The sequence below is a fragment of the Balearica regulorum genome, chromosome 6 (assembly GCF_011004875.1).
Source record: "Balearica regulorum gibbericeps isolate bBalReg1 chromosome 6, bBalReg1.pri, whole genome shotgun sequence".
Classification (NCBI taxonomy): Eukaryota; Metazoa; Chordata; class Aves; order Gruiformes; family Gruidae; genus Balearica; species Balearica regulorum.
Window position 1 is genome coordinate 19,081,044 of NC_046189.1, and position 21,349 is coordinate 19,102,392.

Sequence of the window (21,349 nt, forward strand, 5' to 3'; positions counted from 1 at the left end):
AAACATTTTCTTCACCCTAGCTGTCTGTGTGCTTATGCAGTATTTTCATACATAAACAGCTTTTGTCGGAATTTGAAGCCAGTATTATTCTCCATATGTAACTTGTATTTGTATCTGATATATATTCTATATACTTCTCAATAATGAGTACTTTAATAATTGATTAAATTATGTAATAAGCATTCAGTAAGAACACACACTAATAAAGGCTATACCTAACAGGATCTTTAACTACATTAAACTGTATTTAAATTTTAATTATTTGTTCATATTACTTGTCTTAAAATTTAAAATATGTAGTGTTTTTTTACATACTATGGTGACATTAGAAGAATGAATTGGTAATTATTATTCTTTAAATGGGATAGTAGAAGAAAGATTAAAAAATTTTGTTTTAATTTTAGCTTATATTCAAAATACTTTTACTGTATTTCCACTTCTGAATTCATGGTATACCCTTGGTCTGTTGTAACTAACTCTTTTGTTTGTCCAGGATCAGAAGTAAACACCAATGGATGATTGACTGCATTATAAATTTTAAAGTTCTTGGCTCAAGATAGCACATGCTAATCATTCTAAAGTTAGAGTGGCTTTTTTTCAGTGATGGAACAGCCTAAATGAACTTAACAAAGGCTTTCAGACATTTTCTGAAATTTTTTTCCTTGTAAGTGGCTAATTTGTTAGGACAACCAGTTAAAAAAATTGTTACTCTTAAACCAGCAGTTATACATTTTTAAAATGCTAAACGTGATCCTTGGCAATTATACTGTAAGAAAGGGGACCTGTCAAATAATGAGGTGTTTGAGAATGAAACCACGGCAGCGTCTGTCTCTTCGCAGCCACATTCCTGTGTATGAACTGTTAGTCGTAAATGTCAGCCTACATTAGTAAGGTGCACATAATACCACTTTACAATATTTTAATTGCAGGTAACTTTCTGGCAAATGTGGTTAATTTTGACCTGGTAATAATAGTGAAATAAGGGGAATTTACATAGTACTAAAAATTTTATAGAAAGACTTTTTTGAAGCTGTTTTGTGCTGTAGTCAGCCAGACACTGGAAGTCTTGTGATTCCAGCTTGAGTATCCAGGCATCATAGCAGTCAATACAATCTTGTCTACGATATCAGCCTTTGCTTCCTTTTAGAACTTCCATGCACTTGGAAGTAACCACTGCTGTTTTCACAATATGAGAAGAAAAGCAGCAAACTGTCCATGAGCTGTGGGCTGCTTTTTTAATGAAAGCCTTCATGTAGGCCTTATCTCTATTTGAAAAGAGAGCCTGCTTGCTCACTGAAGTGATGTGCCGTGTTAGAGAAGGCGCTTCAGAATAGCTCCCTCTGGTTTCTGGACACAGAAGAAATGCACCCAAGACTGTAAGGGGCTTACTGATTTGCAAACTTTAGTTGCTTGTCTCCAGCAGGTGGAGTATGCTTTCTGCTTGGCCTCCCTGCAAGGCAGAGAGGAGCCTGCTGGCAAGGCGTAAGAAAGTTCTTAACCACGTCGTCTCTTTCAGTTTGCTTTTATTCTAAAAAGTATTTACAATAAGTAGGTTCATAAATGGTATTTCAAAATAAAAATAAAATTGTTCATTTCAGATCAGACACCAACACCAACTCGATTCTTGAAGAACTGTGAAGAAGTGGGCTTATTCAATGAATTAGCAAGTCCTTTTGAAAATGAGTTTAAAAAGGCTTCTGAAGATGACATTAAGAAAGTATGTTCAAAAACTTGTTCTTCTCAGAGCTTCTACTGTTTTCATATCAGAAATTCCATTAAAAAAAGCAAATTTGGATTTATATATTGCCCTCTAAACTGTACCAATAATCATTTGCCAGCTGCTTATATATATTGTATGGAGGGAATGCAAATCTAAGATTACTCTTCTGAAGATTAGTCTACCTGATTAATTTTACATAGTTAGAATGGACAATGAGATACTTCAAGAATTAAGACAAAGTCAATGTATCTAGTCTGTCTTAGCTTTGGTTGAAATTTCATTAGACCCTGAATAAGCAAAAAATAAGTCTGGAAAGTAAAGAAGTAAGTAAAGAAAGAAAAACATTTGCAAGAAACGCATGTGAAAAGAATAGTATGTGAACACTGATTATTTTGATTAGTTTTTAAAATACCAGTGTTGTTCTAAGAATCAATAGTAATGATAATGAGAGTTAAATACTGACTAAATTTAAAGAAGCGTCAGTAAGTTGGTTATAATTATATTCACTGTGTTGAAATCACTTTTGCCTAGAAATTATTGATCACAACCTAAACATTTACTTTTTTTAATGTCAGATTGCAATATAAGAAAAATTTTGACTGTGTCTGTTTAGCAACTTCATGTTTTTATGAGGAACCTCCCATACATTTAAATGTGGTCTCTACTTTATTTTAGTATTTCCCAGTCATAACTGGTGAGGAGCCCAAATATTAAACACTTCTGCAAATGAAAAATTTTATTCACTTTGGTTATAGGTATTGCAAAATATTGTAAACATTTTAAAAATTTCTCTAATTGATACTAATTTTCCAAGCTGCCCTCTGTGCTATGAGATGAAACACAGTCCTGCAGTATCTGTGGTTGGTTAATATATATAAGCAATCACGGCAAGGGGTGGAAAAATTTACCATAATAGCACACTTTCTAGGGGATTGATAGTTAGGTTTTTTGTACAGTATTTCATATTCAGATGTGGTATGAAAAAAGATTCCACTTTTAACAGTCTTCCCATTAGTAATATATTCTGTAGGAAAACTAGGAGTTGAATTGGAAAAAAAAAAAGAGCATATGGAAGAACACAAATAGATGATGAGCTTTGAAGGAAGCTTCTTCCAAAAGTGTTTGGATAGCAGACTATACAGGAGTATAGGCCTTCAAATCTATAGTATTAGTTTAAGTATTTTTCTAACTTAATTTCTTTGTGGCATTTCAGATGTCCTGGGGGATTTTATCTGTGTAGTAATATAAAACTTGCTTTTTCAATAATTATTTGCTGCAATAAGTTTGAAATTAATTGTCCACAGTAGTTTTCTTAATTTGGAAATGTAGTTAGGATTTTGTCCTTTGTGGCATGTGATATGATAATATATAGAAGCATAATACCTTCTTCTAACTGTAATTTTTAAGTATAGCACAGTCCTTCCTCAGCTATAATTTTCCTGTGACTCTTGGGAAAGGAAGACTTTAAGAGTGTTTTTAATGCTCAAGAAGAAAATACTTAGTCTGACATTGGTGTTGAAAGACGAAGTGTTAACTGAAGATTGGTAATCATGCAGATGCTGGAAAATTAGCCATGGCTAGTAATGCATCTGCATCAACATATTCCAAACATCAGCACCTCCTTGTTGTTACGAGGCTGATATTTCTTTAATTTTTTATGTTTTCTTGCATATTTTAATTTTTTAGACATTGAGTAATTTTGTTTTATGCTGTTGCTCTTAGATGCCTCTAGATCTGTCTCCTCTTGCAACACCAATTATAAGAAATAAAATTGAAGAACCTTCTGTTGTAGAGACAACTCATCAAGATAGTCCTTTACCTCATCCGGAGTCTACTACCAATGATGAAAAGGTCAGAACCCTTTTTTTTTTTTCTTTTTCTTATTGACATTCATTTTTCAAATCTTCTGATGACCTGTAAGTTTATTGTACATGGTGATAGCCACACTACTTACCTGGTTGAAAGGAAAAGAATTTTCATCTGCCATATTTCTGTGGATATATACTTAATTAGTTCAATTCTTTAGTTAGCTCTGCTCACCACAGTTATTTCTTTGCCTCGCACTGGCCATCCAGTAAAGCCAGAAAGGAAATAAAATTTAATATTCATCCTAGGTTAGAAAAAGCTACAAGGGCTCTTTATTCTGTTTTATGTATCATCATTCATGAAAAAGCAAAGAAAGTTCAGTCTCTTGGATTTTTTTTTTTTTTTTTTAAATAATGTCAACAGTTTGATTCTTCATGTGTATATTTTTATGTTTATCCTATGTTTCACCATAAATTGTTTTGTGGAACAGCAGGGGATGTCCCACAAAAATGTCAGGGGTGAATAGGCTGTCTTTCAAAGCTAAGCACCAGATAATTTTGTTTCAAATTTCATATTCTATAGGCTATAGAACTGGTGATCTCAGGCATTTGCTTGTTTAGTGTTTACTTGAATACTCATAGAAGACTGAGGTATTGTCTGTCACTAGAGGATGTTGTAGTCAAATCAGTTTTAGAACTATTGCTCTAAAGAAGAAATAAATGGCTTAATAGTTATGATAACTTTGAGACTTGCAGTGTTTTCATCATGTGGAGTTCCCTCAAAGAGCCCAAAATGAATCAAAATTAGCGAAATGAATTAATTATTTCTATTCCTACTTCAATAAATAAAAATAGTAGAAGCAGAACATAATAAAGCAATATGGTTGCTCTGGTCAGTCTTTTTTCCATGTGCATCTTCAGTGGGCAGTCTGTATTTGAGGGATTTAGCTACCTTACTCCCAAAAATCAGTAGGACTTTTGAGGATCACAGGGTGGTTCAGGTTGGAAGGGACTGCAGGAAGTTCCTGGCCCTCAAAGTAGGGTTAGCTCTGAGATCAGACCAAGTTACTCAGGGCTTTACACAGTCTGGTCTTGAAACCTCAGAGCAGGGAGGCTGTGCAATCTCAGCACAACCTGTTCCAGGGCCAGGCTGTTCTTGTGGTGAAAGTGTCTTTGTTTGGATCCAGTCTGAACCTCTCTGGTTTCAACTTTCTCTTCTCCTGCCAATGGGCAGCAGTGAGAGAAGAGCCTTAAGTGTGCGATAGAAATTTAAGAGAGTTTCAACTCAGATTTGTCTTTACAAATCTTTGCTGAGTTTTATTAGTTAGCAAGGATGAGTAATCATAGGGAATCAAGGCAATCGCGTAGTCTCAAATATAGCAAAAGTAGTTCAAAGGAATACACGTAAAGAGCTGCTTACATTAAGCAAATCATAGTCCAAATCTTAAGTCATCTTGATTTCATTTCTTCTGTATTTCAGAGGTCAGTTTGGCTTTTTGCTGTGAATACTTATTCCAAGTACTCTAATTCTGGCAAGAGATAATATTAATATCTTTATGCAGTAGTGGTTCACTATCTCAACAGCATCATTACAAGTGAAAATTATATCTCAATGCTTGGCAGTACTTATAAACTTGTCTCATTCATGATGTCATTTCAGTGTTGTCACTGTAACTGTGCTGAAGTGAAAAGCTGCTGCCGCTCAATGCTGTTCTGATGTCTGATTGTAGAGACAAGCTGAGCAAAGATGAGGGTGCTGCTAGGAGTGTGCTGCTGCATGTGGCCTGCAGAAGTTGAGAAATGTGAGCAGAGTGTTGCTGTTTTCTCAGATTTTTATGTTCTCCTTCTGTAGATATATTGAAAGAGGGAAAGGTTGTTTTATTTCAGAACATAGCTGGTTTTAAAATATATATGCCACTATAACCATTTCATTGGCTGAATGTATTTTAGTAGCCTTAAATGATTACAGCTTGTTAATGTACGTGCAAGAATTCTAATTTTCCTTGTAGTTGTCAAAGGAATTTGACAGAGTTGGGATTGTTCAGCCTGGAGAAAAGAAGGCTCTGGGGAGATCTAACTGCAGCTTTCCAGTACCTGAAGGGGCCTACAGGAAAGATGGAGAGGGACTGTTTATCAGGGAGTGTAGTGACAGGACAAGGGGTAATGGGTTTAAGCTGAAGGACGGTTGATTTAGATTAGATGTTAGAAAGAAATTCTTTGCTGTTGGAGTGGTGAGGCACTGGAACAGGTTGCCCAGAGAGGTTCTGGAGGCCCCATCCCTGGAAATGTTCAAGGCCAGGTTGGATGGGGCTTTGGGCAATGTGGTCTAGTGGAGGGTGTCCCTGCCCGCAGCAGGGGAGTTGGAGCTAGATGATCTTTAAGGTCCCTTCCAACCCAACCCATTCTGTGATTCTATGAATTTCTTAGAGACTTTTAAAAATTATGCTTAATTCTTTTCCTAGTTTTCTGAGAGTTCCATGAGTTCTGTTAGGCTTCAATAAGAGGTGATATTCTGCTTTGAATAGACCAAGATATCATTAGAAGTATATAAAGCCTTTTAGCCTTAAAATAATAAGCAAATGAAACCTAATTTATTCTTTGAGAGCTTTCAAACTCATTTATAGTTTCTTATTAACAGTACTTTAAAGAATGACCCTCAAAAGAGTTTCACAAGAGACTTAGTTGTTGTCAGATAGCTAATTGCCTAACCTAATTATTTTAAAACCAATTGTTTTATTACAGTAATACTGCAATCGATTACTAGTTCTGGCCATCTGCATTTCTGTATAAAGAATTCTGTGTATTCATTGATAGTATTAGGAAGTTATTGCATATTTCCTTTTAGATACAAAATAGTTACAAATATGCATCTCTGAAAACACTTCTTAAACAGGCCTCTTCTGTAACATAGTTTCCAATTCAGTTGTTTTTAGTTTCAAGAATAAAAGGGTTGGAGAGGTCCTTTCAGTAAGTCTCTAATATCTTTGAATAGGCTTAAACTTCTTTCTTGTAAAGGTAAGATCTTTTTGGCTTAATATCATGATTGCAAATTAATTTCTATTTTTCTTTCTTTAGCAGAATATATTTACAAACTATTATTTCAGGCAAAATTCATACTTCGTTAGTGCAATGTTTTGATGGCCAATTAGTATCTTCTGTCAGTCTGGTATGCCTATGTTTTTGTTTCTATATGCTAATAAAACGTCAGTTTCCTTTAGCTCCATACTTCTTAAATCTGCAGCTTGTGTTACTGCCCCATTGTTGTAGTCACTAGTACATGCATACATTTTTCAGAGTGCAGCATAGACCAAGTTGAAAAAACTTTGTTTTCAACTGTATTAACACCCCTGTCAGTGAATGTGTTATTCCTTTAATAGTTGAGGGTTGTTCCTGATCTTTTAAACAAAGCACAAATGCTGTCTTTAATAACACACAGAAATAATTGTGTGCATGAGAGGTTTCTGTTTTCAGAATTTTATAGATTTATTTCAGAATTTTATACATTAATCTTCTGACCATTGCTGAAATCTGGTTTCCATACAGCACTTTGTGTAAAAGTTGCAAATTGCCTTTTTTTTAGTAGGGGATCGAGCCAGGGAGAGACCCAGTTTTACAGTCAGTATTTATTAGAACACCCATTAATTAAGCTGCTGTTATTAATAGCCAGTAAGTATTCACAGAGTGCCGTAACTTACTTGCTCACGTAGTTACCAGGTTGCAGCAACAGTGGGGAGGCCAATCCCAGCTGCCTGCTCAGAGGTGGAAGGTTGTGCTGATGTGCCAGTGACTTCTAGGTTGGTGTTCAGAAAGTATTCAGGGCCAGATTTGATGGGGCTCTGACCAACCTGATCTGGTGAAAGATGTCCCTGCCCATGGCAGAAGGGTTGGACTATGTGATCTTCAAAGGTCACTTCCAACCCAAACCATTCCATGATTCTATGAAAGTCCTTCAAGGCATCCGTTCTTTCATCAAGTGTATTTATAATCCTCTAGTCTTTGTTCATATATAGCAGCTGCTGTGGATGTTGTCTGAATTGTGCAGCATTTTCATGCTAGTGTGTGTACACATGCTAGTGGCCTTGTACAGATTCAGCTATTGTCGGTTTATGAAGCATTGCAAATTCAAGGGGGCTGGCTTTCTCTGGAGCTTATCCATTCTTGGGAGACTTTCACACTCTGCCTCTTGGAATGTCTATTCTTCTGTATCTTAAAGATGGCTATTTCCCCATCCACACACACAGGTACTTACAGAAGCCACTCACATAAATCCATACAGAAGGGGCTGTTACAGCATTACTGGTGTTGAGAATGGTTGAATATCTGATTAGTTTACATTTTTGTATTAAAGCTATATACATGACTTCATGGCTGCTGTGAGCTGACTGTCTTTTTTCCCCTTTTATGGAGATTAGAATTACTTTGCTTTAGCTGTTTATTCTGTGGTGTTCATATATCTAAATTTATATTTATAATATACTTTTTTATATATATGTGGCTGCCATGTATGAAGATGTTTCAGGTGAAAGGAAGAATAGGAAAAAGAGCTCTTACACTTTTGTTGGCTATTGGGGCAAACATGGGTGTTCCTCTGTCAGATCCCTACAGTGGAAGTGGACTTTATCAGGGCTCCTTGGTCACAGTAATGAGGCAGGTAGTAGTGGCAAAGAGCAGGCAGGAAAGGGTGAAGCTAAAACCAGTGAGGAATGACACAATATTCATTTCTGAGTTGACCATTGTCAAAAGATTATCAGGGCAAGTATTCTCCTCTTATGGCTTTCTCTAATTTCCCACAGTCAAGCAGTTCAGTCTCCTTTATGCTTTCCCTGTGGCTCTTCTCACTGAATAGCTGTTATACCAAATTACTCATTTGCAAAAGAATGTTTAATCATGTCCTAAGAATATGCATTAGTCAACTCTTCCCGTTTTTTTTCTGTTTCTGCAATTCCATACTGAATGTTTTCTTCTTTTGACTGAATGGTCATCTGTAATTCTAGGTACTGTGTTCAAATATTATAACACTTACAAATACACCAGATTGATACTAAAGAAAAAAATCTTGCTTTCCTCAGTACAGGTCACTGTTATTCCCCAAAAACTCTCATTCGCTGTAAATAATATTTTAAACTTTTCCCTTAGGGAAAAGCCTGAACGAACTAATGAACCCTGATGACAAATCTAGCCTCTGAAATTCTGAAGGGAGAAAATTTCATCGTCTGAAGTTCTTTCTTTTTTAAAGCCCACAGTTTGCCAGCCCACCTTTATGAAGTGCTCAGAGCAGCACACACATTTTGCAATGGATGTATAAAAAGAAAAACAATCTGTAAGACAGTTAAGACCTTACTACTTAAAGCTTTTGGATGAGTTTTAAAAACTTAAGCTCAGTTCAGAGCAAATGGTAAGCAATGTAGCCTATGTGACACGGGTATGAGACGTTCTCTGTGAATTACAGTTTAACAGTGGAGCAACTAGAGTCTGCTGGTCTTAATAGTGTGGAGTTTTGTGCCATTGATTGCAGTGGCTAGTGTCAAAAGAATAAATAATTTGGAAAAAATCCTGTCTGAAGATAAATCTGAAGTCTGACAATATCAAGGGTTTCCTGAGAAGGAAGTCATTGGTTACAGTAAGACATTTTCCAGCTTTTCAATTCTGTCTACTATTTACTTGCAACTAAGGAACTTTAATTTTTGTGCTCAAATAATTTTTTCTGCGTCAGGATATGCATATATTTTGCATAGCTATGAATGTAACACTCCAGGTATTTTTAACTTAGTAGCACTCCGGTTAAGTAGTACACGGGTAAGGGGTAAAGGATTAAAAAAAGACTGATTTTTTTTTTTTTTCTTTTAACTGAAGCATAGAACTCTTTTGTTTCTCTTATTTAAATCCAGAACAATGGACTGAAACTGAAATGTACATAAGGACACCATAAAATGTTTTCCTTATTCTAAGTGTGGGTAGATATGCTGGTGCTGATAGTGCCATGGGTTTCTTGGCCAAAAAAACCTTAACACCTGATCAAAACTGAATTATAAGTAATAGTAGCCTTAGCATAAATTGAGCCAGGGTTTGTCATAAAACTAAGATCACTGTCATTGGAACAATTTCACTTTGATAGTTTAAATGATTCATCCAAAGGGGATTTTTTTTTAATGTTTTTAATTGTATAGCCCATTCCACTTGCATAATGTTGCAGAAATTCTGATTTGTTCCATCAAACTGTGTTCATTTAACAGAATTAATGATCTATACTTGTGTTTTACAAACTGATTAATCTTTGGTTTTCCTCAGGAAGTGTCACTGCAGCAGACCGCACAGCCTACATCAACAATAGTTCGTCCAGCATCGCTACAGGTTCCTAATGTATTACTCACGAGTTCCGACTCAAGTGTTATTATTCAGCAGGCAATACCGTCACCAACGTCTAGCACTGTTATTACCCAGGCTCCGTCCTCTAACAGACCAATAGTGTAAGTTACATAAATCTCAGTAAAATGTTTTCTTACAGAATTTGAAAATATTTTATCTTGTTTACTTTCAGTTACTGTTTCTGCAATTAATGTACAAATTTGAGATGCTTTGGTGTAATGTGGTGCTTTATTACGTACGAAACATACAACTTTCACTACATGTGAAATATAATCCCATGTTCTCAACATCACTAAGTTCATATTTTTGATCTCCAAATAAATATTGCATTGCAACTGTAAACAAACAAACCAATTCAAAATAATGTGTAGACTTGTTCTCTTCTCTGGAGTAAGTTTTCTTTTATATAGTTCATTCCTTTTTCAGTCCAGTTCCAGGTCCTTTTCCTCTGCTGTTACATCTTCCTAATGGACAAACCATGCCTGTTGCTATTCCTGCATCTATCACAAATTCTAATGTGCATGTCCCTGCTGCAGTTCCAGTAAGTAAGCATGATGCTATATTAATTTGAAAGTGGAGCAGATTTGCATTACGTGCAGCATAGAACTTAGTTTTAAGCAGCTTGATAGCTGTTTTGGCTTCAGAGGGTAGTGCTGTCATATGCTCTCTGTTATGATAACATACTCAGGTTTTCTTCATTTTTATACTTTATCTGGTCAGCTTGTTAGACCTGTCACCATGGTGCCTAGTATCCCAGGAATCCCAGGGCCTTCCTCCCCACAGCCAGTGCAGTCTGAGGCTAAATTGGTAAGTGAAAAACTCCATTATTCCTCAAGAAGACTAACTTGATAAATTACATTCTATTGCTTTTTAAAACAGCTTTAGTTTTCTTCTATTAGTCTAAATTCTGCAAGTACCAATTTAATAAAAACAGAAAAATAACAGCTGCGTTTATTTTACAGTTATTTCAAATTCCAGCCTGGGTTAGTTCTGTTGTTAATGGTCATTTTGATCTCATTTTCAATCATTCTTTTAAATGAACTGAATTTTTAACTAAACCCTTTCTTGCTCCTTGTATTGGAGGATAGGAAGTCTTAGTTGAAAGACAGACATGATTAGTAGCATGTTAACAGTGAAGATTGCCTTCAGAGAAACAGAATATTATTGTTTCCTGCCAAAGGATATGATATTTCTTTACAAAAAATAGGAAAGGAAAAAGTTTTTTTTAAAATAATGCTTTCAGAATCTCAACTGAATATAGTCCATTTGGCAAGAGTTTAGTAATTAGATATGTATTACTGACATACTTAGGAAATTGTTTTGTGTGGAGGCTGTTTCTGTTGTGTCGGGGGCATTTTGGGGGTTTGGGGATTACTTGGGAAAATCGTGAGTAAAACAAGCAGGAGAAAGTTTGTTTTGTTTCTTTAAAATATTAATGATCCAGTCATGGTGGTTGTTTGAATTAATCAATTTCTTGAAAAATTTTCTGCAACATTAGGTTGTTGCTTCTGGTTTTGCTGTCTTGTTTGTTTGTTCCAACTGTTCTAAAGCAATAGAAAATCTATTATTAAAAAATAATTAACCCATTTACGTATTTACAAGATGCCTCTGTAAACAGTATCTGGCTTGTGAAGTAGTGTTCCTCTTCTGACTCTTACTTTGTGCTAAAAAAGAATCAGGAACACCTGCTAGATAAAATATCAAAATTGATATACAAAAATGTAAGTGGGAGGATGCCCTTAACATCCTTTGATATCTCATTTCTCGTGACCTAAGCCTATGGGGTTTCTGTCCTTACCCATTTTCTTTCCTCAAAGCACAGTATGAAAAACAGTGAGTCTGGGAATATTAATTATTCTGCTGTCTGGAGTAATGGGATTCCAGTATAGTGGGCACACTAGACCACATTCACCAAATACTGAAACTATTGTGGAGAGCTGGTCACCAGTGCACTGACTTTTCCTAATTGCTATCAGGTCTGCCTTCATTTTCCTCCTCTGTTGAACACGATGACTTTTCCAATAGCGTAGAAAGGAAGAAGGTCCGTTTCTGTGCATCCTTGTCCCCCTAGGAATAGGAAAAGGAATATTTTAATACCTCAGGAAATGTTTAAATGTAACCAGCTCTGAGATGAATTTATCTTAAATCCATGAGAGAAGAATGTAAGACAGTGAAAACAAGAACTGTTTTCTCAGAAATTGCACATTCCTTAGTCAGGAGATTTGTGGTGCACTGAACTCTGCTTTGTGAAGTCCAGGAGGAGTTGGTTCCAAATAATTTTTTTAGATGGGTGAGAAATTAGGTTTTAAAGCATATTACTGAGTGATTTGCTCTTACAAAGCTTTAAAGGGAGGAAGGAAATATATGTATGTGGTGAAGACTTTGATCTTGCATTGGAAGAAGCAATCACTCAGATGCAAAGAAAAACAAAGATCATTAGACTTAAAATTTAACAGTCTCATTAGTCTTCTCGTTAGAATTTAGCTAATATATGCACTTCAGTGATTGCTTATCTTTTTTTTAAGTGAGACTGTAAAAAGGATATTTGCAGTATTTCTTCCTTCCTTGTCGCTTAATATAAAACATGAGCAGAATTCAAGAATTTCAGAATTATGTATATTTTTTTATGCTCGTTTACTTTTATATAGTGCCTATTCACAAAAATAAAAAACTTAATTTCTTATCACTCCTAAAGTAAAAGCAATTTAATGAGAAACTTAATGGTTTTGTAGAAAAGCTTCCAACAGGAAGACTTAACTCACTATGTCATGTGATGCATTGTTGGCAGATATGTGATGGTTTATTAACTGTAAAGTTCCATTTAATTTTTAAAATTTAAGTCTTTGTGATGTCAGATCTTTTCTTTTTCATGTATCTCTTGAAAATAATTTTGCTTGGTACATACTAAATTCTGCAAAAGTATGGTAATCAGGTTTGTTTTTTTTTTTTTCTCTTGCATTCCTTGTGAAGCCAGCAGAAGACTTAATTTTTAGTTTTACAGCTCCTTGCTTGCTTTTTCTTTCATTAATAGTTCGCATTTAAAGTTGAAATATAGGCTATTATATTGAAATTTAATAAGTGAACAGTCTATGTTTCATCACAGTATATGTTTCATCTGTTAACAGTACACTGCAATTTGTGGATTTATTGGTGCGTTTAAGTCAGCAGAACGTTGGGAATGCTTCCCGTGTCCTTTTGCCTACCGTAGCCACATTTCTGCTTCTTGTTGGGGTGAAGTCTCTCAGCTGAGTAGTCTTAGTGTCTTTGGGACAGAAAGCTGCATGAAGGGGCGAAGCGGTGATGTTCCCTTCTCAATGGTCAAAGCCAGGAGTCAGTATTTTTATAGATCTTTGGAATTTTCTTGGCTGTTGCTTTATTTTATTTGTCGTTTATTATTTGGAGAAATCTCTTCTTGTTCTTTATAGACAGACCTTGCAGTCCCAGGGATTTTTTCATATTGCGTTATAAAATGTAGAAATAGAATATGTAGCAAACACAAAAAACATGCTTGAGTAGTTTCCTAACATTGCAACTATTCCTCAGATATTAAAGTAAGTTTGGTAGTGTATGGGATGCAAAATTTGGGAAGTTAATGTGGTTTTCCCTGTCTCCAAAGGATTTTGTCATGCTTGCTTTTGACAATTGTTAGACTCATTTATTCAAAGACCATACTTTCCTAATATGATATTCTGTATTTGCTACTACCATCTGTATAATGATACTATTTCAAGGTATTCTTAATTGACACAGATCTACCTACTTGAAAGGCTGAGTAAAATTCTTGAAGAACTGTTTGCAGTAACTTTGTCACTTCAAGATGCAATATCCCCAAATTGCTGAATTGTTATCAGATATAGGTCTGTCCTGTTTAGAAGGCACAACTCCTTAAATTTTGGAAGAAATGCCTGGCACAAACCAAGGCAGGAACGAGGTACTTCCATTTGTTTGTGCTTTGTGCCTTTCTTTACAGAGACTGTTTATGCAGTTCATTTCTTGCATGACATTTGCAATGAACTCACGAATTTAGAGTTTTGTAATAGGCAAAGTGCTTTGTGCTCTGCTTTTATTCCTCATCTCTATCATTCATTCCTCTTACCTGTTTACAAAAGGCTACTGTTGGATAGACTTTTTTTAAGTGAAGGTGAGAAATAATTTGATAAAAATCCAATTAGAGATTGTAGTGCCATTATTTCCTAATGCAATGGAGTTTAATTATTTAAATACGGATTTGGGGAACTTCATTTCTGTGGTTTTATTTATGTGAAAACAATACACTTCTATTTTGATGAATACCTGTTGTTTCCTTATGAGTTGCATATACCAAATTGTACATAGAGCATCATATATTTCTTTATATCAAATTGGGAATGAACTTTAGTAAAACAAACTGATATTTTGATTTCTAAAAGCTTAAAATAACTGGTAGAAGATGTCTTTGGTAATGGGCATAGGATACCTTCCTATGACACAATTAAAATTTTTCTTCAGCTATCCTGGATGTCTTAAAACCCCTTCAGGATAAGGGAACTAATATAAGTGCTGGGTGTTTTGGTTTGGGGGGGGGGGGGGTCCCACTATGGACAGCTTTTGGAAACTTTTCGGTTCATAAACAGGCTCTCTTAGGACATTTGAAAGTGGCTTTAGATTAGAGTCTCTTAAGCTTAATGCCTAATAATCAGAACTGTGTATTTATTTCTATATTTGATAATGTTTTCAGTCTGAAGTGTCAAACTCCTTCAGCATGGCAGTTTTGGTTATTCATGTGACGCACGTTACTGAGATGTCACTTCTAGAACACTGTTCATCCTCTGCCAAAACACTCTTTTCTCTGGTTACCGTTAAAGTTGCCTGACACTAAATGATCACATGAATTCCACAGAGGGACAGTTGCATGTGAGAACAGGTTCACTGAGTGAAATAGCAGATAGAAAAATGTATACGAACTGCAAGGAATAATGACTGGGAGGAAAAAAAAAGTTGTAAACAAACAAAAAGCCACGAGAGAGAAAAATGTAAAAACTGGCTGCGCAGTGAGCCAAATCCTTACGATTGGTGACATTATTGCAAGAGGCTCTCAACTGAAACAGCTGAAATCTAGTGGAGGTGTGTTAAGCACAATCTCAGTGTCTGCTTCAGCACTGGAATGTATACAGTGCTATATGTATTTCAGTGCTATGGAATAATTACATGAAATTAATTGCATTTAAATTTTATTGTCCAATATTGAAGTTATTGTAGTGAACATAGCTGCTCCATTCACACCTGTGAAAGATACTGTTACTATAGTTTTGAACATTCTTGGGTCCTTTTTCTCCTATTGCTTGTAGAACTGAAGTAAAATATGACTAGAGATTTTGTTCAGACACAGACTACTTTCTACTGCTATTCTTTTGAAAATATTCTTGTATCTTGTATTGAGAATGACATTCAATAGGAGTGAAAATACGTTTTGGATTTCTGTGGCACACTTGATATAAATTGCCAAGTTTTCTGACATGACTCCGTATTTGTTATGCTAAAGAAGCTAACTTCCACATACTTATGTAAAATCAAATGCATAAGTCAGTTTTGTGGTATTTTAGAGAGGCTTAGAAGTAGATGGAATAGTTGTGTTTAAAAACAAACAAACAAAAAAACCTTCCTCACTAAGATAAGGATACATGATTCTAAATATTACAGAATTGCTTCTGATCCTTTTGTGAGAAGATCTGTAATTGTATGCTTTCTGTATACAAAATGCCACGAGTTACTCCTAGCTGTAAAACATCCTTTTTTTTTTTTTGAGCGTACAGCCTGTGGATGCAAACTTCGTGTCCAGACCCTTCTGCATGGATTGCACTAGTGTCCAAAGAACTTAAAAATTGCTTTAACGCTGAATGTTCCCCTCCATCTCCTCCTACCCATATAAAACCTTTTGTCACAATCTGAGAAATACCTTGCACGCAGTGGGCATCCCGTAGGCTTTCTGCAGGAGGTTTCTACTGAGAAGTGACAGAGGGCAGCTTGGCAAGTGTTCAGAAACCGACATTAGCTTGCTGGAGCCCGGCATGGGACCTTGTGTTCAGCAGAATTCTTCTGACCTGTCTCTCTGCATGCCGAGCTAATCAGCAAACACCTAATGAGCCTACTCTAAAGAAACAGACCCTCTCACAACCTACTTCATTTTCATATGTTCTCTGGGGGTGGAGAGACAAGACTTCATAAGGACTGATGATGCTGCAAAGACCACAATAATGATAATTAACTTGCTGAATTTAGAAGATTATGCTGTTAATTAGTTGCAAAATAAAGATAAGTAATAGAGCGGCAGATGGTAGGATAACACCCAGGAGAAGCAGGGTTATTACTCTGATGAGCTTTTGTGGCAGATATGAAATATGCATCTAAGTTTTTCCACAAATTGTTTCTGGAGAATATTATCTTGTTTCTGTGAGCTGTTGATGGAATGATCTAGTCCTACCAAATTTTGACAGATGTGGTGAGGATTTGTTTTCAGGGAGATACGTGAACAATAAAACCTTGCTAATAAAGACTTTAAAAGCTATTAAGCTATTCAAAACCACCATTTTTAGTTTCCCTTTAATAAACAAGTAATATCAAACAAACCTTGGTGCTCATCAGGTTTCCCGACATAATAATGCTTACATACATTTATTCTAATATTTGTTTCAATATACTTGATTTTTAAAACTGAGATTATCATCGTATTTGGGGTAACAGTCTCACTACTGACAGGAAACAAAACATCCATATAGTATTTTACTCCAACATCACCTTCTAAAATATGAAACCTTTTAAATACATGAGCTGGATGTCTCCTTATGAAAACTGGAGGAATATCTACAGGTTTTAACAATATTTCTGCCTTTGTGGATAATTTTAATCATAATTATTTGAATTTCAACTTTTAAATTCTGTAATATAAAATGAAACCCGATTATTTTCTGGTTTTGTTTCTATAGTACATTACTTTTAACAATGTAATTTTCAAAAGGTATTTGTTTACCTAGAAATTTACAAAATGATAATGTTTAAATGTTAGCATTACAATAGGGAAGGTTGACTGCACATCCATTGTGCCTGCGGATAGATGTTCTATAATGTAGATAGGATTTTGCTATTTCCTTCACTTTCTACTGCTATTTTCAAATTAAATGTAAAATATACAAACGTAATAGTGTGAACTTCCTTTCTTTTTAGGTTAACTTTGCAAATATTTCTTTAACACAGAAATGCAGAAGTAGAAATGATGGAGCTAGGCAATAATAACAGTTACTTGCCTTATGTGCACATTAAAAAACCAAAACAAACCCTAATTAGTTTTGTTTCATCTCCCAAATCTTCTGAACTTGGGCTGTCTTTCACTAAGGAAATGGGTATGCTAGTGAAACTTTAAGTAACCGGCTTTAAGCAAACACTACAAAGCATTTCTAGGAGTTCGTAGACTGTGTAGTTTTGGAGTATTTTTGTGGAGGATGCTTCCATCAAGACTTGCTTATGCAGTCATAAGCAGAGTAGGTCAGACGCTCTGGCCATACACATGCAAACTGTATAAATGTTTATGCTGCACTGCTAGGAACATTAAGAGTTAGCTTGTTATCACTGAATTTACCTATTCAGACACTTGAGTGGGATGAAATCTAGCCACTTTAACTTCTCGTGGCAGTGGAAGAGGAGTATATGTATGGTAAGTTGCTATGTCTTGGTTGGGTAATTTTTGAGACAGTAGCTTTTACAAACCTCCTAGTATGATGTCTTGAAATAGAAGAGAGCATCCCCTTTAAAACCTCAGCAGAAGTTAAAATAGACACATTGCAACTAATTTATTACAGCTAATTTGTCCTGTCACTACTATCTTGATTTTTAACTCCTGAAAGTTTGTCACATCCTGTTAAACAGCAAGTTATGATACAAGAAATCCTAATAAAGTAATTCCGATAATAAATGAAAACATTTTGAAAAATCAGATGTTAATAACTTATGGAAAGGATATTGGATAAAATTGTCATATTAATGTTAAATACTTGCTAAAATGTGATTTGGAAGTGATGTGCTCCCTGGTAGTCCAGGCGGTAGCTTAGAAAATTTTGCTATTGAATGACCTGGATTAGTTAGAATTTAAAGCGGGTGTGTGTGTGTGGAAGTCATCTTATCAACCTTTCAATTGTTGTAATTAGATTAGAGTTTGTTTTAGTAATTTTAGTTAGACAATTAGAAAACACTTAAGTCTTTCTGCACTTGTTTAACAGGAGATAGGGATTGAAATTTTTTTTATGAGCTTGTTTTTCCAAGGTGAATTAGGAAGGTACAAGTTGATTCTTGAGCTTTAATGCTGTAAAGAAAGAGTTAAAACAACTACTGAAGGACTTAGGATTTTCAGAGTACAGTACATATACTAAGAATGATAGGCATGTTATCTTAAAAAATGTTTGTCGTCCTGCTCTAATGCCTGCAGCTATCCAAAATTATTGGTGTGAGAGCTGAACTCTGGGGAAATTACTGCAAATTTGTCTTGTGTACTTTTCTGAAAGCACTTTCTTCATTCTGGGAAATGTACAAGGTTGATGATACAAAAATGAGGTGGGGAACAGAACTTTGTTAACACTGACTTTTTATGTATGCTTTAACAGTCTCTCTTTGGGGTAATGTGTGCTGTTACGCTCAATCTAGAGCAGTCACTATGGAAGACAGTTACTACAGAAGTCACTGGCTAAATATTCTGTAAGAGCAAGCCAGGTGATGAATGTTGGAGTTTCTTGGTTCTCTTTGTAGTCCTCAAATGGGATATCTGCTGCTGGTGGTCAGGTGCTACAGCCAACTGTATGGATTTGATAGTTGATGTAACTTGCCATATTGCAGACCTGAAGATTTTTTTAGCAATTCTGACAAAGGTAATCTGCAATCAGTTCTAATTGTAAAATAAGATCCAGGAAAGCCTATCGTGCAAGGTAAGGAGAGCACTGTCCCTGTATTCCAATGACTTAATTATTGAGAGACATTGGATACTACAGTTTATAGAGAATATGTACATAGGTGCAAAGTCTTCTGTTTATTTTGAGCTGGCCAAATGCAGCCTAGCTCCAGCATTTTTAAGACATTCTATTAATCTTAGTACTTTGGCAATAGTTTGTTCATATTCCAAAATATGATGATACAAGTTACCAGTTTTGTCATAAACTGTCATGTATTAAGTCATTAATCTTTTCTTAAACTTGTATTGGATTCTTTAAAAATCCAGTGCTTACTAGAAAAATGTTCTTTAATACCATTTGCCTAATAAGGTACATTCTTAAGTAACACAGAAAATTTCACGATAAATTACACAATATTAATGAAATTTAAAGAAAGAATCTGGAATTACAAGCAATTGTATCTATTAAAAGTTAGTATGACCTTTTATCACTTAATCTTAAGAATTTGTTGTAAATAGAATGTATTATCTGTTATAGTTTTAAGAGATTCCACCAAAAGTTGAGTGAAATAATTTTCAGAAAGACAATAAAAGGCTTTAAAATACTCCATCAAGTTGTCAGTAACTCCTGAATATATTATATACAGCTGAAATTTGAAGTTCCTGTTCTTCCTAGTGGCTGTGCGCAATACAGGAAGAGCTTCAAACATTTTAGCAATTTTTTAATGTAAAATAGCATTCCGTAACAGCTACCTTGCATATTTCTATATAAATAACAGCTAATTTTTACATACAACCTGAAGCTTGTTATTGTTTTGTGCATTACTGAGATGTTTCAGCAAAGACCTTGGCTTTTATATGATAATTACTCATACGAAGGATTGTACAGGTGAGTATTTGTAAAGCCCATGAAAAAGTGGAGTCATAACAAACAGCGAACTATTTAAAAACGGATAGAGAACACCAGAATTTTTAAAATGGAAAGAAGTTTGTGTTCTGTTTTACCTATTTTCTCTCATGTGGTGGTTTTCTTTCTGGTCTGTGCCCTGCATAATACCAGCTTCAGCAGTGGCTTGTTCATGGCCTTCCAGTCGTCTCTTTGTGGGCACAGGTCATTATGGAGGGGGCGTTCTGTTTACTTCTCCATACAGCTTACCATCCTTCTGTGGCTGAGATCCTACGTAAAGCCTCATTGCTGTTGTCATGCTTGCAAGAAATTGTTGCCTATTAGTAGGTATCTGCCTAGATCATTTTGAAAGCTTATAAAAAGAAACAGCTAATTTAGAGCTGGAGCTCCTGTTTCCAAAATGGAAGTAACGACTAATACAAATCATTAATAACTCAGCCAGTTAGCATGATAGAATATTTTTTTCCTTCTTTTTTTTTTTTCTGCTTGCAGAGATTGAAAGCAGCCTTGACCCAGCAGCACCCTCAGGTAACAAATGGAGATACTGCCAAGGGACATCCAAGTGGGTTGGTTAGGACTCAGTCAGAGGAACCCCGACCACAATCACTACAACAACCTGCAACTTCAACAACTGAAACACCGGTATGACAACGGAGTGGACGTGGACTTTCTGCCCCCTTCATTGTTATGCAAAAAAAAAGTCTTTTATTTACTCTTGATGTGTAAAATAGAGGTTAACATGAGCTACAGACACCTCTTGGAGTCAGTAGTTCTGTAGCAGTAAGATGTTTATAGTTCTTACACGTTCTTAAATGCTTCTAAAATGTATTATCTGAGATGATAATTTCAAAATAGGTATTATCTACCTGCTCAAATTTAGAACTAAGTCCTCCTGATTACTGGAGTGCATTAACAGGAAATTCTGTGGTAATTGAAAATTGTACAACTAGTTAATGTATATTTGAAAAAAATCAGTGTTTTTTTAATTTATATTGCATGTTTAATGTTTTAGATCATAAGCAATTAAGAATTTTTTAACTGAGTCAGGTATCATGCTTATGTTAATTTGCTTCAATGGTCTCTACTGGGCTGCCACAAGAAGAGTCTCAGCTGTGTGATTAAGTGAACTGTGTAATCCTGGGTACTGAAAGGGGGGCTCTGAATTTAGGAATGGTGTGCAGTCCCTTTGGGATGATAGATGAGAAGAGCTCTTGAGTTGAACTGGAAGTGGGAGTGCTTCTGGAGGAGAGGTACTTCCCTAGGTGAATCCTGGAGGATTGCTGCTGTTTTGTTTCAGAAAAACTTGTTGGAATGTGTTTTTGTGATACTTGTAAAAAAAATCTCTAAAAGTACTTGTATAATTCATAGCGTAATACCAATTTTATAACAGCTACATACTTGGCCCAGAAACAGAAGGACCTGCATCTGCAGTGATAGCACTCAGATTCTTAGACTGGCCAGTGAAATCAAATAATGTATCAAAACAAATATATCTGGAGCAAAAAGAGGAGAAAAGTTACCCATTGTAAAATGATCTCCTTCTTAAGGCTGCTGTTCTCCCATACTACCTTAAGGTTTTTAACAGAATGTTTTCTTAATACCGCATAGCAGAATTTTCAAGGTGAAAAGCTTGCTGTTTG

At 35.4% G+C, this 21,349-nt stretch overlaps 1 protein-coding gene across 6 annotated transcripts in view; it reads left to right on the forward strand.

Annotated features, from left to right (window-relative positions):
• ATF2 (activating transcription factor 2) overlaps positions 1-21,349 on the forward strand; it is a 51,062-nt gene that overhangs the window by 13,168 nt on the left and 16,545 nt on the right. For 4 of the 6 annotated variants that reach the window (XM_075756620.1, XM_075756622.1, XM_075756621.1 and 1 more), the window contains 6 exons: positions 1,599-1,717; positions 3,443-3,571; positions 9,814-9,992; positions 10,318-10,432; positions 10,612-10,698; positions 20,202-20,351. In XM_075756620.1, coding sequence (XP_075612735.1) covers positions 1,599-1,717; positions 3,443-3,571; positions 9,814-9,992; positions 10,318-10,432; positions 10,612-10,698; positions 20,202-20,351 — 779 coding nt within the window. The remainder of the gene's footprint in view (positions 1-1,598; positions 1,718-3,442; positions 3,572-9,813; positions 9,993-10,317; positions 10,433-10,611; positions 10,699-20,201; positions 20,352-21,349) is intronic. The other 2 variants (XM_075756625.1, XM_075756626.1) reach the window with 1 other exon arrangement.